Genomic DNA, 13,556 nt, shown 5'->3' with positions numbered 1-13,556 from the left:
CCTCCTGCTCTCTGCGGGGCGGGCTCGCGACTCTTGCTCCGGGTGCTCGCCGTCCTCGTCGCTGGCTCCCTTGGCGTCGGCGCCCTTCCTTGGTTCGCGGTTCTGGGCGCTTGGTCATTTGGAGGATTCGGCCTCTGATTCCGATTCGGAGGGGTGCGCCCCGCCGTCGGTGGTGCCGGTGGTGGCTCCGAGGCCTGCGGTTGGCCGCGTTCGGAAGTTTGCTCCGGGCGGTCGGGGAAGGCCGGCGTCGCTGCCGCCGGGGTCTCCTGGGTGGTCGCGTGTTGGTCGTCGTTGGCGCGTGGCTGGTGTCGATCTGGCCTCTCCTCAGGTGCGTTCCCTCCTTGGCCCTCCCTGGTCTGATGTGGTTCCTGATCTGGGTGGGTTGGCCTCTTCAGTCGGTGCTCCTCCCTGCCTTCCTGGTCTCCGTCCGGGGCCGGTGCCGGCGGCGGCGGAGGCGGCGGTGCGCCCGGAGGCAGGTGGTGACCTAACCCTAGTTCCGGGGTGTGCGGCGGGCCTGGGGGGCCTTCGTGAGCCGGTGGGCCTGGTGGCCTATGCTGGGGCTCGGTCTGGGCCGCCCGATCCACCGGTCCTGTCGTCCTTTATTTCTTTCCCTCCCCTTCTGTCTGTGGGCCTGGGGCAAGTGGTAGTGGCCACTGCACCCCGGCCTTCCCCCCTTTGGCCCGTGCTTCGGTCTCGGCCTGTTCGTCCCAATCTGGCTCAGCCTGTTGTGGCTATATATGGGTGCGCCGCGGTGCCCTTCCCCCCCTTCCTAGGGTTTCCGACTTCCGCCGCTGATATTCGCAGGGTGCGTCGCCCCATTCGCCACTTCTTCAGGTCCGCTTCTTCCCCACCCCCTCTCCTCCTCTCCTTCGCCGACGCGCTCACCATGGACAAGTTGAGGGCATCTTCCTCCGAGGCTCTGTCGGGGACCAAGAGGGCTCGAGAGTCCTCACCGGGCTCTGGTGTTGATCTGGCCTATGAGGCAGAGCTCCGTTTGAAGTTGGAGGCTGACCGGGCGGCGCGTGGGTCTGAGCATGTGCGGGAGGAGTGGGAGGTGGGGTCGGACCGCTCCTTGGCCAGATCTAGGATGCCGCTCCCTAGATATGGTGCTGGGTCGGGGTCGGGGCCGGATCCGTGGGAGGCTGTCGCGGCTTCGTCGGCTGGTGGTTCCTCTTCTTCGGCGCCTCGCCCCGTCCAGGCCAGGGGGCCGGTTCCTTCGCCTCGGCCTACTCCCCGCTCCTTTGCGACCGGCGCGGCCTCTCGCCCGGGGCAGTGCTTTGGTCCTGGGTCGTCTTCCTCGCTGGCTGGGGATCGGCGTCCTCCCCCTTCTGCTCCGGGCGCTTCCTCTGGGGTTCGTGGTGACGGCATCTTGCCGCCGCCGCCGCCTCCAGCTCCTCGCCAACACCCAGTTCCCTCGGGCCCCTCACCGACCCTCACCTGCTTTGCATGCCACCGCCGAATCATTTCCAGTCGAGATGCACTAATCCCCCTTTCTGTCTCATTTGTCGATATGATGGCCACTTGACCGTGGACTATCGTAACCGCACCAAGGGTCCCTCTTTTGTGCAGTTTCGGCTGGGCTGGCCTGGGTGCTCCTTCTTCGCTCTGGATGCTGAGGTTCCTGTGGTGATGGCTGCACCATCTCTCTCTAATGCGGCTATTATCACAGTGTGTGGTCAGAAAATATCCCCGCAGACCCTTATGGACGGTTTGAAGATCTGGGATGAGGGTGGTTGGGACTGGCAGGTGCGCCGGCTCTCAGACTTTGAGTTTGCCGTGATGTTCCCCTCCAAGGAATGTCTTAGGATGATTTCGTCGTGTACCAGCTTTACTCTGCCCCTTAATCAGCTTGTGGTTTCTGTCAAAGCGGCTACCTGTGGTGCGAAGGTGGTGGGTCCTCTTGATAACCCACAAGTATAGGGGATCACAACAGTTTTCGAGGGTAGAGTATTCAGCCCAAATTTATTGATTCGACACAAGGGGAGCCAAAGAATATTCTCAAGTATTAGCAGCTGAGTTGTCAATTCAACCACACCTGGAAACTTAGTATCTGCAGCAAAGTGTTTAGTAGCAAAGTAGTATGATAGTAGTGGTAACGGTAGCAAAAGTAAAGACAACAAAAGTAATGTTTTTGGTATTTTGTAGTGATTGTAACAGTAGCAACAGAAAAGTAAATAAGTGAGAACTAGTATATGGAAAACTCGTAGGCACCGGATTAGCAATGGATAATTATGTCGGATGTGGTTCGTCATGTAACAGTCATAACATAGGGTGACACAGAACTAGCTCCAGTTCATCAATGTAATGTAGGCATGTATTCCGTATATAGTCATACGTGCTTATGAAAAATAACTTGCATGACATCTTTTGTCCTACCTTCCCGTGGCAGCGGGGTCCTATTGGAAACTAAGGGATATTAAGGCCTCCTTTTAATAGAGAACCAGAACAAAGCATTATCACATAGTGAATACATGAACTGCTCAAACTATGGTCATCACCGGGAGTGGTCTCGATTATTGTCACTTCGGGGTTGCCGGATCATAACACATAGTAGGTGACTATAGACTTGCAAGATAGGATCAAGAACACACATATATTCATGAAAACATAATAGGTTCAGATCTGAAATCATGGCACTCGGACCCTAGTGACAAGCATTAAGCATAGCAAAGTCATAGCAACATCAATCTCAGAACATGATTGATACTAGGGATCAAACCCTAACAAAACTAACTCGATTATATGATAAATCTCATCCAACCCATCACCATCCAGCAAGCCTACGATGGAATTACTCACGCACGGCGGTGAGCATCTTGAAATTGGTGATGGAGGATGGTTGATGATGACGACGGCGATGAATCCACCTCTGCGGAGCCCCGAACGGACTCCAGATCAGCCCTCCCGAGAGAGATTAGGGTTTGGCGGCGGCTTCGTATCATAAAACGCGGTGATTTCTTCTCCCTTATTTTTTTCTCCCCGAAAGCCAATATATAAAGTTGGAGTTGGCGTCGGAGGGCCACCAGGGGGCCCACGAGGTAGGGGGGCGCCCCCACCCTCGTGCACAGGGTGTGGGACCCCTGGTCTTCATCTTTGGCGAGGATTTTTTTATTGTTTTTTCTAAGGTGTTCCGTGGAGTTTCAGGTCATTCCGAGAACTTTTATTTTCTGCACATAAAACAACACCATGGCAATTCTGCTGAAAACAGCGTCAGTCCGGGTTAGTTCCATTCAAATCATACAAGTTAGAGTCCAAAACAAGGGCAAAAGTATTTGGAAAAGTAGATACGACGGAGACGTATCACCTCTCAGCAAGACTTGGGTGTTGGTTGATGATGTGCCTGTTGGGCTTCGGTCTGTGGAATTCATGATGGCTTTTGGTAACCTCATCGGCAAACGTGTGGAAGTGGATTTGGAATCCTCGAGAAGGTTGGCCCGGTTCATATCAGCGTGTGGTGCATTGATCTGGCTTCTGTTCATGGCTCTGTTGATGTCTTCCCTTCCCCTGAAGGTGTGCGGCTTCGTGTTCGGGTCGAGGGCGTTGGTCTCCATGCTCCCCCTCCACCTACGCCCACGCCTCCTCCTTCCAAACCTTCTGACCAAGATGACACGCAGGGGGATGGTTCGGCCGGGGGGCAAAAGCCCAATGGGGGTTCGGATCTGCGGTTTACTCAATCTGAATGAGACAAGATGGACTCCGATGATCGTGAGATGCTCAAGGAGAATGCCCCGGCCCCTAATCCTCAGAAGGAGGACCTGAATCCTCGGGATGGGGCTGTTGGTAAGGGGACCCCCATCTCTGGTGCCTATTCTAATGTGCCTACTCGCCCGCAATCGCCTTCCTTCTCTGGCATTGAGGATCTTCCTACTTCCCCTCGGCGTTCCATTGATATCCCCACCAAGAAGAAGAAGGTCTCGGTTCGGAAATTCTCTGCTAAGAGTCGGGCTTCATCCACCTCCAAGGTTTCTGCTGCGGGGCTGGCTTGACGTCTGGACCAGGACCTTGGCGCTGCCTCGGGGTCTGGCCCTGGCTCGGCGACGCCGGTTCGGGGCTCACCAGTGCTGCGTTCTCCTGCGTCCACGGCGCGGAAGGGTCGGCGGGTGCGGGACTCCGGCGTCTCGGTGGCGGAGCATGCGAAGCATCGCGCTGCGGCTAGGGATCTTCCTCCTGCAGGTTCGTCTCCCCCATGCTCTTCCATCCTCTCCGGTTCTCCTAGTTTTATCTGCTTTATCAGACGATCATTTGTTGCATATTATGTCGGATATTGGGGTGGTTGATAACCCGGGGTTGGGCTCTTCCTCTCAACTTATTTCTATCATTCGGGAAAATGAGGAAGCCCAGGCTGCCATTGCTAAGGCTATGGACGCCGCGAAGTGTGCTGGTCCTGCTCGGGTGTAGGGCCAGCCCGGGGTGGTAGATGCATCTACTGGTTGTGGCTAGGCATCTGTCCCCCAGTTCTTGTTAAATCTGGACGTTCAACACGGCCTAAGGCTTATGTGGCCCCGTGCAGATCGAGTCTCCGTACCAAAAACCTTTCTTTTAGATGAGAGCCCTTTTTTGGAATGTTCGTGGTTTCGGCGCTAGGGGGCGTCGGGACCAGATTCATGACCTGGTGTGTGGGGAGCACATTGACATTTTATCTTTGGTCGAAACTTTCAAGGAATTCTTTTCTCCCTCTGAACTGTCTGCGATCGCTAGGATGGGTAGATTTGACTGGCACTTTTTTCCTGCAACGGGTCATTCTGGAGGTATCCTGATTGGCTCCAAGCGGGACATCTTTGACTTCATTGCTTTTGATCATGACATCTTTTGGGCAAGCTGCGTAGTTCATCATCGCCAACTGAATATGATGTGGGAATTCATGGTGGTTTACGGGCCCGCGGACCATTCGCTCGCCCCTCTTTTTTTGGATGAAATCTCAATCAAGATTGAGGCATGCAATATCCCTCTTCTTATTGGGGGAGACTTTAACCTGATTCGCTCTCCGGCTGACAAGAACAATACTAACTTCTCATGGCCCCTCGCCAATGCCTTTAACGATTTCATTAGTAGTTGTGCCCTTCGTGAGCTTCCTAGGGTGGGGGCTCGTTTCACCTGGTCTAACCATCAAGCCTCCCCTGTCCGGTCGGTGCTGGACAGGTTTTTTGTGTCTAATCGCTGGGATTCGCTATTCCCCCGTGCTCTGCTCACGGCCAGGCATGCGGTTGGGTCTGACCATGTCCCCCTGGTCTTTGACGCGGGTATCTTGACTATCACCACGACCTCCCGCTTCCAGTTTGATGCTTCCTGGCTTTTAATAGAGGGATTTTATGATATGCTTGGTTCTAGGATCTCTACATTCCTCTCTTCTCCTTTACGCTCCTTTGGTCCTCTTGATGATTGGCATAAACTCTTACGAGCTTCGCAAATTCCTTAAGGGGTGGTCTAGAAACAGGGCGGCTGAGGCCCGTAAAGAAAAAGACTCCTTAGAATCTCAAACCCGGGATCTTGATCTTATTGCTGACTCTTGTGGCCTCTCCTCCTCTCAATGGGCCACCCGTTACGCCCTGGAAGATGCCTTGCTGGTGCTTCACCACCAGTCGGAAATTTACTGGCGTCAACGTGGGGCCCTTAATTGGACCTTGAAGGGGGTTGCGATGACGGCTTACTTCTTTGCGGTTGCCAATGGTAGGCGCCGCAGATGCTTCATTGATTCCCTGGTTATTAATGGCGTTAGAACCTTGGACCAACCCACCATTATGTCTCACATTGTGGGATTCTTTTCTAATCTCCTTAGCTCTAAGCTTGACCCTGGGGTTGGCCTCTGTCCTGGATTCTGGGACGTTGGTTCTAGGATCTCGCCTAAAGAAAACTTGGGTCTTATGGTTCCCCTTTCTGACGAGGAGATCTGGCAGGTGCTTAACTCTGCTAACACGAACGCGGCTTCCGGTCCTGATGGTTTCTCTATCCCTTTCTTTAAAAAAAGTTGGCCGCATTTGCGGGATCTTATCTGTAGAGTTATTCAAGGTTTCTGGTTGGGAACGGTGGATGTCTCCCGCCTTAACTATGCGGTCATTACCTTAATTCCTAAAGTCAAGGGCACGGACTTGATTTCGCAATTTAGGCCGATTGCTCTTATTAATAATTTCGCCAAGTTTCCGGCCAAAGGATTGGCTATGCGCCTTTCTCCCATTGCCCATCGTACCATCAGCCCTTTTCAGTCCGCTTTTATTAAAGGTCGCTTCATTCTAGATGGGGTTCTGTGTTTACATGAGATCGTTCATGACCTTAAGATTCGCAAGACGAAAGCGGTCATTCTTAAACTTGATTTTGAGAAGGCTTACGATTCGGTTAGTTGGCCTTTTTTGCGCAAAGTGCTGTTGGCCAAAGGCTTCGATGGTTCACTTGTTCATAGAATTATGCAGTTGGTCTCGGGGGGTCACACTGCTATTAATGTTAATGGCCAGGTCAGTAAGTTCTTTGCCAATGGTAGGGGCCTGCGGTAGGGCGACCCCGCCTCGCCTATCCTGTTCAATTTCGTGGCTGATGCTTTATCTCGCTTGTTATCTAGGGCAACTACCTCTGGGCATATATCCCCTGTTAGCAATCATCTTATCCCCCCTGATTTGACCCATCTCCAATACGCGGACGACACTATTATCATGGTCGAGCTAAATGACGCCTGCCTAGCGCCCCTAAAGTTTATTCTTCTCTGCTTCGAGGCGACATCGGGTCTTAAGATTAATTTTTCCAAAAGTGAAGTGGTTGCTACTGGGGTGGAGGATTAGGAAGCCATTCGAGTGGCTCACCTTCTCAATTGTAAGCTGGGATCCTTTCCGTTCAAATACCTAGGTCTTCCGATCTCCCCGGATGCGCTTCATGCTAAGGACTTTGCCCCTGTGGTTACTAAGGTGGGTAACAAGGTCCTACCCTGGCGGGGCAGATATAATTCGAATGCGGGTAAAGTAGCTCTTATTAACGCCTGTCTCTCCTCCCTCCCTATGTTCCTGATGGGCTTCTACCTCTTGTCGGCTGGGATTCATGCTGGGTTTGATAAACATCGTGGTCCATTTTATTGGAATGCGGCGGACAATCGTCGCAAATACCGCTTTGTGAAATGGAAGCTTATGTGCAGGCCCAAAAACCTTGGGGGGTTGGGGATCATTAATACGTCCATCATGAACCAATGCTTACTGATTAAGTGGTGGTGGAAGATTATGAGTGCGGAGGACCAACCCCTGTGGCTGGACATCCTGAAAGCTAAATATTTCCCGTCCTCCAGCCCAATGTTTGCCGTGTCGCGTGGGGGCTCGCAGTTCTGAAAGGCGTTGGTTAAAGTTAGGCCGATCTTTCAATCTTTCATTAAGTTTGGCATTGGGGACGACTCCTCGATTAGGTTTTGGTTAGATTGGTGGTGTGGAGATTCACCCCTCTCGGTGACCTTCCCTACTTTGTTTTCTTATTGTTCGGATCCTGCCATCTCTATTGCTAGGTTAGCTTCCCAGGGGTGGAACCTGATCTTCCGGTGTTCCTTGTCGCCTGAAGAGCTCGTAGATTGGCAGCGTCTTACTGCCCTCTTCCCATCGCTCTCAACGGCTAGGGACTCGGTGATCTGGCCGTTGTCCTCCTCTGGTCGGTTCTCGGTTAAATCTCTTTACTCCAAGCTCGTGGGGGGCACGCCCACTAATCGTTTCTCCCAGGTCTGGAAGGCTCGTCTTCCCCCTAAGATTAAAATCTTCTTATGGCAAGCCTTCCGGCGTTGGCTGCCTTCGGCTGATCAAATTCGTAAGAGAAATGGCCCGGGCTCCCAGTTCTGTGCTCTTTGTGGTGCTGTTGAGGACACTGAACATATCTTTTTTCACTGTCACCTGGCTAAGCTCATTTGAAGTTGCGTTCGGAATTGGTTAAATGTCTCTTGGGCCCCTGCCTCCTTTGCTGAGTTGCGGGCTTTGGCCCATGACTTATCGGGCGTAACTCGGAGACTCTTTTGGGTGGGCTTGGGAGCCCTGTGCTGGTCCCTTTGGACGACTAGGAACAAATTTACTACTGAGCACATGTTTCCTGCTAAACCTGCTGACTGCTTATTTCAATCATGCGCTCTACTGCAGCAGTGGAAATCATTGACTAAGGACGACGACCATGAGGCGTTCGCAGCACTAACCTCCAAAATTCGGACGACGGCGTCTCTTCTATGCAGACAAGCGCAGGGTGACTAAGGGCTTTTGTTTGACTGCTTGGCTTTCTTCCAGTTGGGTGATCCTTCTTCTGGCCTGCGTGCCGTGTACTGGCGTGGGTGCCATGTACCAGACTTTTGCTTTTTTATTACTCTGGCCGCTGTTGAGGCCTCGGGTGTTGCTACATTCCTGCGTTGTTATTGTGACCTGCCGTATGGCTTTATTTATAAAGTCGGGCGTATGCCTTTTCTCTAAAAAAAGTTTGGCCAAATTTATAAAGAAGTATATCAATATTCATAATACCAAATAGGCTGCATTAGATTCATCATGAAATTATTTTCATATTTTATTTATTTAGTATTGTGAATGACGAAATTTTGGATCTGAACTTGGTTATAGTTAAATAAATTTGACTTTTCAAAAAAGGGTACACTTTATATTTATATTGTCATGTTTTGGTGGGCGTTTCACGGTGTGATTCTGTGTTATCTGCTAATTTACCCATACTTATGTGAGGAAATGTTCTGTGACGGTGTTTGCATGTACTTAGTGCTACAATATCACATGTTAACGCTTATTTTTTTCTAGGTGGTGAGATGATGCGTGGAATTGATTTATTTTTATTGGCTGGGTGTTCCGGATTGATTTTAAAAATCATTTTCCTGTCAAAATCATGAACCAAGTCTAGAATTAAATACCTCAATATAATGAAAATTTCTAAAATTAAGGAGCATAGTGAACTAAAAGAAATGAATGAGAGAGCTTTTTAAGAAATTGTTGAGTCGATCAAAAATCGAATGACCCAATTCCAAATTTGGGACCTCAATTGATTATAAGACCTTAAAAATTAGGGAGAATGGTGTATTTATAGATAAATTTAAAACTCTGGATATACTCCTTCCATCCCGAATTACTACTACGTCAAGTAATTCAGGAAGGAGGGAGTACTTACTAACACCTAAATCTCCTGCACAAAACTCAGTTGCCAGACTACATAAATCCATGATCTTGTTTCTGTTTACCATTGGGAAGGCAAAACTAGACGGTGGTCAGGTGGTCGCCGTGAAGAGGCTGAGCAAGGACTCAGATCAGGGAGCAGAGGAGTTCAAGAACGAGGCGACTCTGATCGCCAAGCTGCAGCACCGGAACCTGGTGCGCCTCCTCGGCTGCTGCACCGAGGGGGCCGAGAAGCTGCTCATCTACGAGTACCTTCCCAACAAGGGCCTCGACGCCATTCTCTTCGGTACACATAATGTTCAAAACTTCAGTCATCACAACTGAAGGCACTGAAGTTTATTTGCCATGGTTCCTGAAGTTTATTTGGTGCAGACAGTGCAAGGAAAGCGGTGCTGGAGTGGCCGACGCGGCTGGGGATCATCAAGGGCGTGGCGAGAGGGCTGCTCTACCTGCACCAGGACTCCAGGCTGACGGTGATTCACAGGGACCTCAAGGCCAGCAACGTGCTGCTGGACGCCGAGATGCGGCCCAAGATCGCCGACTTCGGCATGGCCAAGATCTTCGGCGACAACCAGGTCAAAGCCAACACCAAGCGCGTCGTCGGGACATAGTGAGTAATTTGAACACTTAACTGAATTTACAGACAGAAGAAGAGATTTTTGTCTTTAGTTGCTATGGTAGTTAGCATTTGACAATAAAAATGTGACGCCTCTGGCAAACAAAAATATATATTTGTATGGACAGTGGCTACATTGCTCCCGAGTACTCGACGGAGGGCGTGTTCTCCGTCAAGTCCGACGTGTACAGCTTCGGCGTGCTGCTGCTGGAGATCGTGAGCGGCATTAGGATAAGCTCAACCTATGGCATCATGGAGTTTCCTAGCCTGATAGTCTATGTAAGCACTATGTCCCGACGACGGATAGAGACCTGTCATGCTTTGGTCGTTTCACATGTCTGATTTGATTGTTTCATATACGCATGATTTGATTGTTTCATGTAGGCATGGCTGATTTGATTGTTTCATGTAGGCATGGCACCTGTGGAGGGAAGGGAAGGCAGGCAAGCTGGTGGATCCCTCCATGGCAGAGAGCTGTTCAGAGGATGAGTCATTGCTCTGCATCCACGTCGGGCTCCTTTGCGTCGAGGATGACCCGAGCAGGAGGCCGCTCATGTCATCCGCCGTGTCCATCTTGGAAAATGGAAGCGCGTCGGTGGTGCCGTCGGCGTATCTTCCGGCACCGAACCAGCCAGGGTACATCGGAATGATGGGAGAGAAGATCCAAAGAACCGATCTCGAGAACAGCAGAAATACCATTGCCATGACCGTTCTACAAGGCCGGTAGCACAGTAGTAAGTAGTAACTGCAACTTTGTCATCACAAGGAAGGTGCACTAGTCCTAGTGTTCCATTTCATTTTATTTACTGTAGGAAACCACAGATTTGGGGAGCAGTTTTTTACAGGTAAATGGAAGTAGTATTTATTTGAGTGTTGAGTTGATCAGTCTTGACATGGATGGTATGAAATGTCTTTCTGAATTTGAATGCTTTAGCTGTTTGGACCTCCAGAAAAATATTCATAGAACTTCTGTATTTGACATTCAGAAGTTCAGAGAAACCAAGAAGTTAAGCAGAAGAACAGAGATGCCTTGATTAATCTGAGAAAATAGCCAGATATTACACAAACACCATCTTGTAGTGTACACACACCAACTCCTCATCTCGACTCGCGCTCACATGCAACATCTATCAGTCCGGACTACTCAATCTCACAACGGGAAGAAGCAGAGATCGACGACGACACACATGCAGCAGCATCCATCAGCCATGAAGTTGTCGGCCTAGAGGTTGAGCTGACCGCGCTCACTTGCCGGGGACGAAGTTGGTGGCGAAGGCCCAGGCGTTGTTGTTGACGGGGTCGGCGAGGTGGTCGGCGAGGTTCTCCAGGGGCCCCTTGCCGGTGACGATGGCCTGGACGAAGAAGCCGAACATGGAGAACATGGCGAGGCGGCCGTTCTTGATCTCCTTCACCTTGAGCTCCGCGAACGCCTCGGGGTCCTCGGCGAGGCCCAGGGGGTCGAAGCTGCCGCCGGGGTAGAGCGGGTCCACGATCTCGCCGAGCGGGCCGCCGGCGACGCGGTAGCCCTCCACGGCGCCCATGAGCACCACCTGGCAGGCCCAGATGGCGAGGATGCTCTGCGCGTGCACCAGGCTGGGGTTGCCGAGGTAGTCGAGGCCGCCCTCGCTGAAGATCTGGGAGCCGGCCTTGAACCACACGGCCTCGCCGAACTTGACGCCGTTGCGGGCGAGCAGCTCCGGGAAGACGCAGCCGAGCGCGCCGAGCATGGCCCAGCGGCAGTGGATCACCTCCAGCTCCCGGTTCTTGGCGAAGGTCTCGGGGTCGGCGGAGAGGCCCGCGGTGTCCCAGCCGTAGTCGCCGGGGAACTCGCCGGTGAGGTAGCTCGGGGGGTCGCCGGAGAGCGGGCCGAGGTAGAGCACGCGGTCGGAGCCGTACCACGGGCTGCTGGACGCCGCCACCTTGGGCTTGCCCGCCGTCTTGCGCATGGTGATGCGGCCCTCCCCGAAGGGCGCCGCCCTGGAGGCCTTCACCGGGGTGCCGGCCATCGCCGGGGAGGAGAGCGCCATGGTCGCGGCCGCCATTGCTAACTTCGAGTGAGCTGAGGCTGACAGTAGGAGGCGCTGGTGGTCGTTGGTGACTTGGTGCTGTGGAGTGAAGCCGGAGCGCGCCGCGTTTAAATAGGAGGCGGGCGTGATCGGGTCCTTATCCCGGGGAATCTTATGCCGAGTCGCCATTGGCGCGCGGGGCGCGAGGCGGGCGGATCGGGTGGCTGAGGTGGCCGCGCGCTGGCCACGGGAGTGGCGAAGCCTGGGATTTTTGCCGGGTTCCGGAGGATTTCGCGCGGTGGAGATGAGCCGCGAGGGCGACGGGGTGGGTCGCGGCCGCAGCCCACATGGCCGCGTGTGGGGCGGCTCGCCGATGTGGCCGCGCGCTGGCCAGGTGATTTCCTTCTCGCCGCGCCGGGCGAGCGGGGACGGAGAGTGATGATTTGGGCCGTTGCGCGCGGTGCGTTCTGGGGCTGCTGATGCCGTGCTGCTGGCCGGAGGACCCCGCTGGGAGATCGATATTTGCCCGTTGGCTGCTTCTGCCGGCGACGTGGCCGACATCTACTTGGTTTACTCCCTATTTTTCTGTTCCATACAGAAGGGTTTCTCTTGATTTACATTTCAAAATATGAGGGTTGGAACATCTTCTCGATGAGATCAGAAATGGTTAACAACAAGCGGTTACTTTCCGACATCCCAAGAGGCCGTGTTGAACCGAGCACCCGCTTCCTGCGTCCCCTCCTCGAAGAAAAGGAACTTTCAGTTAGTTACTTAGAACTTTCTATTAATTTGATACAGGTTGCTAGTGATAATAATTACACAGCTTTCAGCTAATCCTTGTCAACTTTCAACAAATATTAGCAACTTCCAACAAGTCTTTGTCAACTTTCAAACAAATACAAGGCTAACTTTCCAAAAAATGTTTAGAGAACTCTTAAGAACAAAATCTCAAGATGCTATGCCGGCTCAGTCTCTCGGAGGTGCTCGTAGGGGTAGTGTGTGTGCGTGTTCATATGGGTGAGTGTATGCTTGTGTATGTAAGCGGCTTCGATTGTACCGTGTTAAAAAAACTCTTAAGAACAAAATAGAAATTTCGATCAACACTTTCTGAAATCCAAATTTAAGAGGATGAGTTCATGAAGAGATAAGGTGATAACAAGGAAAGTTGTTGTCGGTGGTGTGCACAAAAAATTACATGGGTTTGGGCGTGTGCTACAAATGACCATGGGTTGCCCCGTCGATCACCCGCCAAATAAGGTTTTTCACATATCTTCACTTTGAAATTTGAACGAACCTCGGGTTACAAATATTTCACTTAGAAAATAAATGTTTTCATTTTGAGCAAAACTAGGAAAAAGTGAAGCTTTTGCTTAAACAAATACTAGATAGTTGAGATTTTCAACACGCAAATCAGCCCACACCGTCTGATTGGCTACATGGCCGGACCCATGCACGCCATGGTAGGAGACTGAGTTGGCGTGCCACACATTCACCAGGTGTCAATGTTTCCTCGCTATTGTCTTTTTCATAGATAGGTCACCGAAGTTTTACATTATGAGTTCAAGTACTTAATAAAACATCTAGTTTGTTTTTGGGTACTACTATATGTCTTTTACACCTTTAATAAATCCCAGCATATAAAGCCAATTAAGCATGTGTGTTGTTGACTCCACCTATACAAGATCAGGAGTTGCACAATCCTAACGGGATCAGGAGTAGCTTGGAACTGTTGTTTTAATCTGTCCCTTTTTTCGTTCTATACAAGTGTTTCCTTTGATTCACATTTTCTTTTGACAATCATCTCCTCCTTTGATTTACATTTGA

General features: G+C 51.6%; 2 protein-coding genes across 2 annotated transcripts in view; one reads left to right on the top strand and one right to left on the bottom strand.

Annotated features, from left to right (window-relative positions):
* The window catches only part of LOC119311506 (G-type lectin S-receptor-like serine/threonine-protein kinase B120), a 17,094-nt gene extending 6,641 nt beyond the window's left edge, over positions 1 to 10,453 (top strand). The window contains exons 4-7 of the mRNA XM_037587142.1: positions 9,186 to 9,396; positions 9,483 to 9,720; positions 9,855 to 10,005; positions 10,139 to 10,453. Coding sequence (XP_037443039.1) covers positions 9,186 to 9,396; positions 9,483 to 9,720; positions 9,855 to 10,005; positions 10,139 to 10,453 — 915 coding nt within the window. The remainder of the gene's footprint in view (positions 1 to 9,185; positions 9,397 to 9,482; positions 9,721 to 9,854; positions 10,006 to 10,138) is intronic.
* A 280-nt stretch (positions 10,454 to 10,733) lies between these two features.
* On the bottom strand, positions 10,734 to 11,839 carry LOC119311503 (chlorophyll a-b binding protein of LHCII type 1-like). The gene has a single exon (XM_037587140.1). The coding sequence runs from the start codon at positions 11,766 to 11,768 to the stop codon at positions 10,971 to 10,973; it is 798 nt and encodes a 265-aa protein (XP_037443037.1). The 5' UTR covers positions 11,769 to 11,839; the 3' UTR covers positions 10,734 to 10,970.
* Positions 11,840 to 13,556: the final 1,717 nt, after the last annotated feature.

The sequence above is a fragment of the Triticum dicoccoides genome, chromosome 5B, assembly GCF_002162155.2.
Source record: "Triticum dicoccoides isolate Atlit2015 ecotype Zavitan chromosome 5B, WEW_v2.0, whole genome shotgun sequence".
Lineage (NCBI taxonomy): Eukaryota > Viridiplantae > Streptophyta > Magnoliopsida > Poales > Poaceae > Triticum > Triticum dicoccoides.
This window is presented reverse-complemented; position numbering and strand designations above follow the sequence as displayed.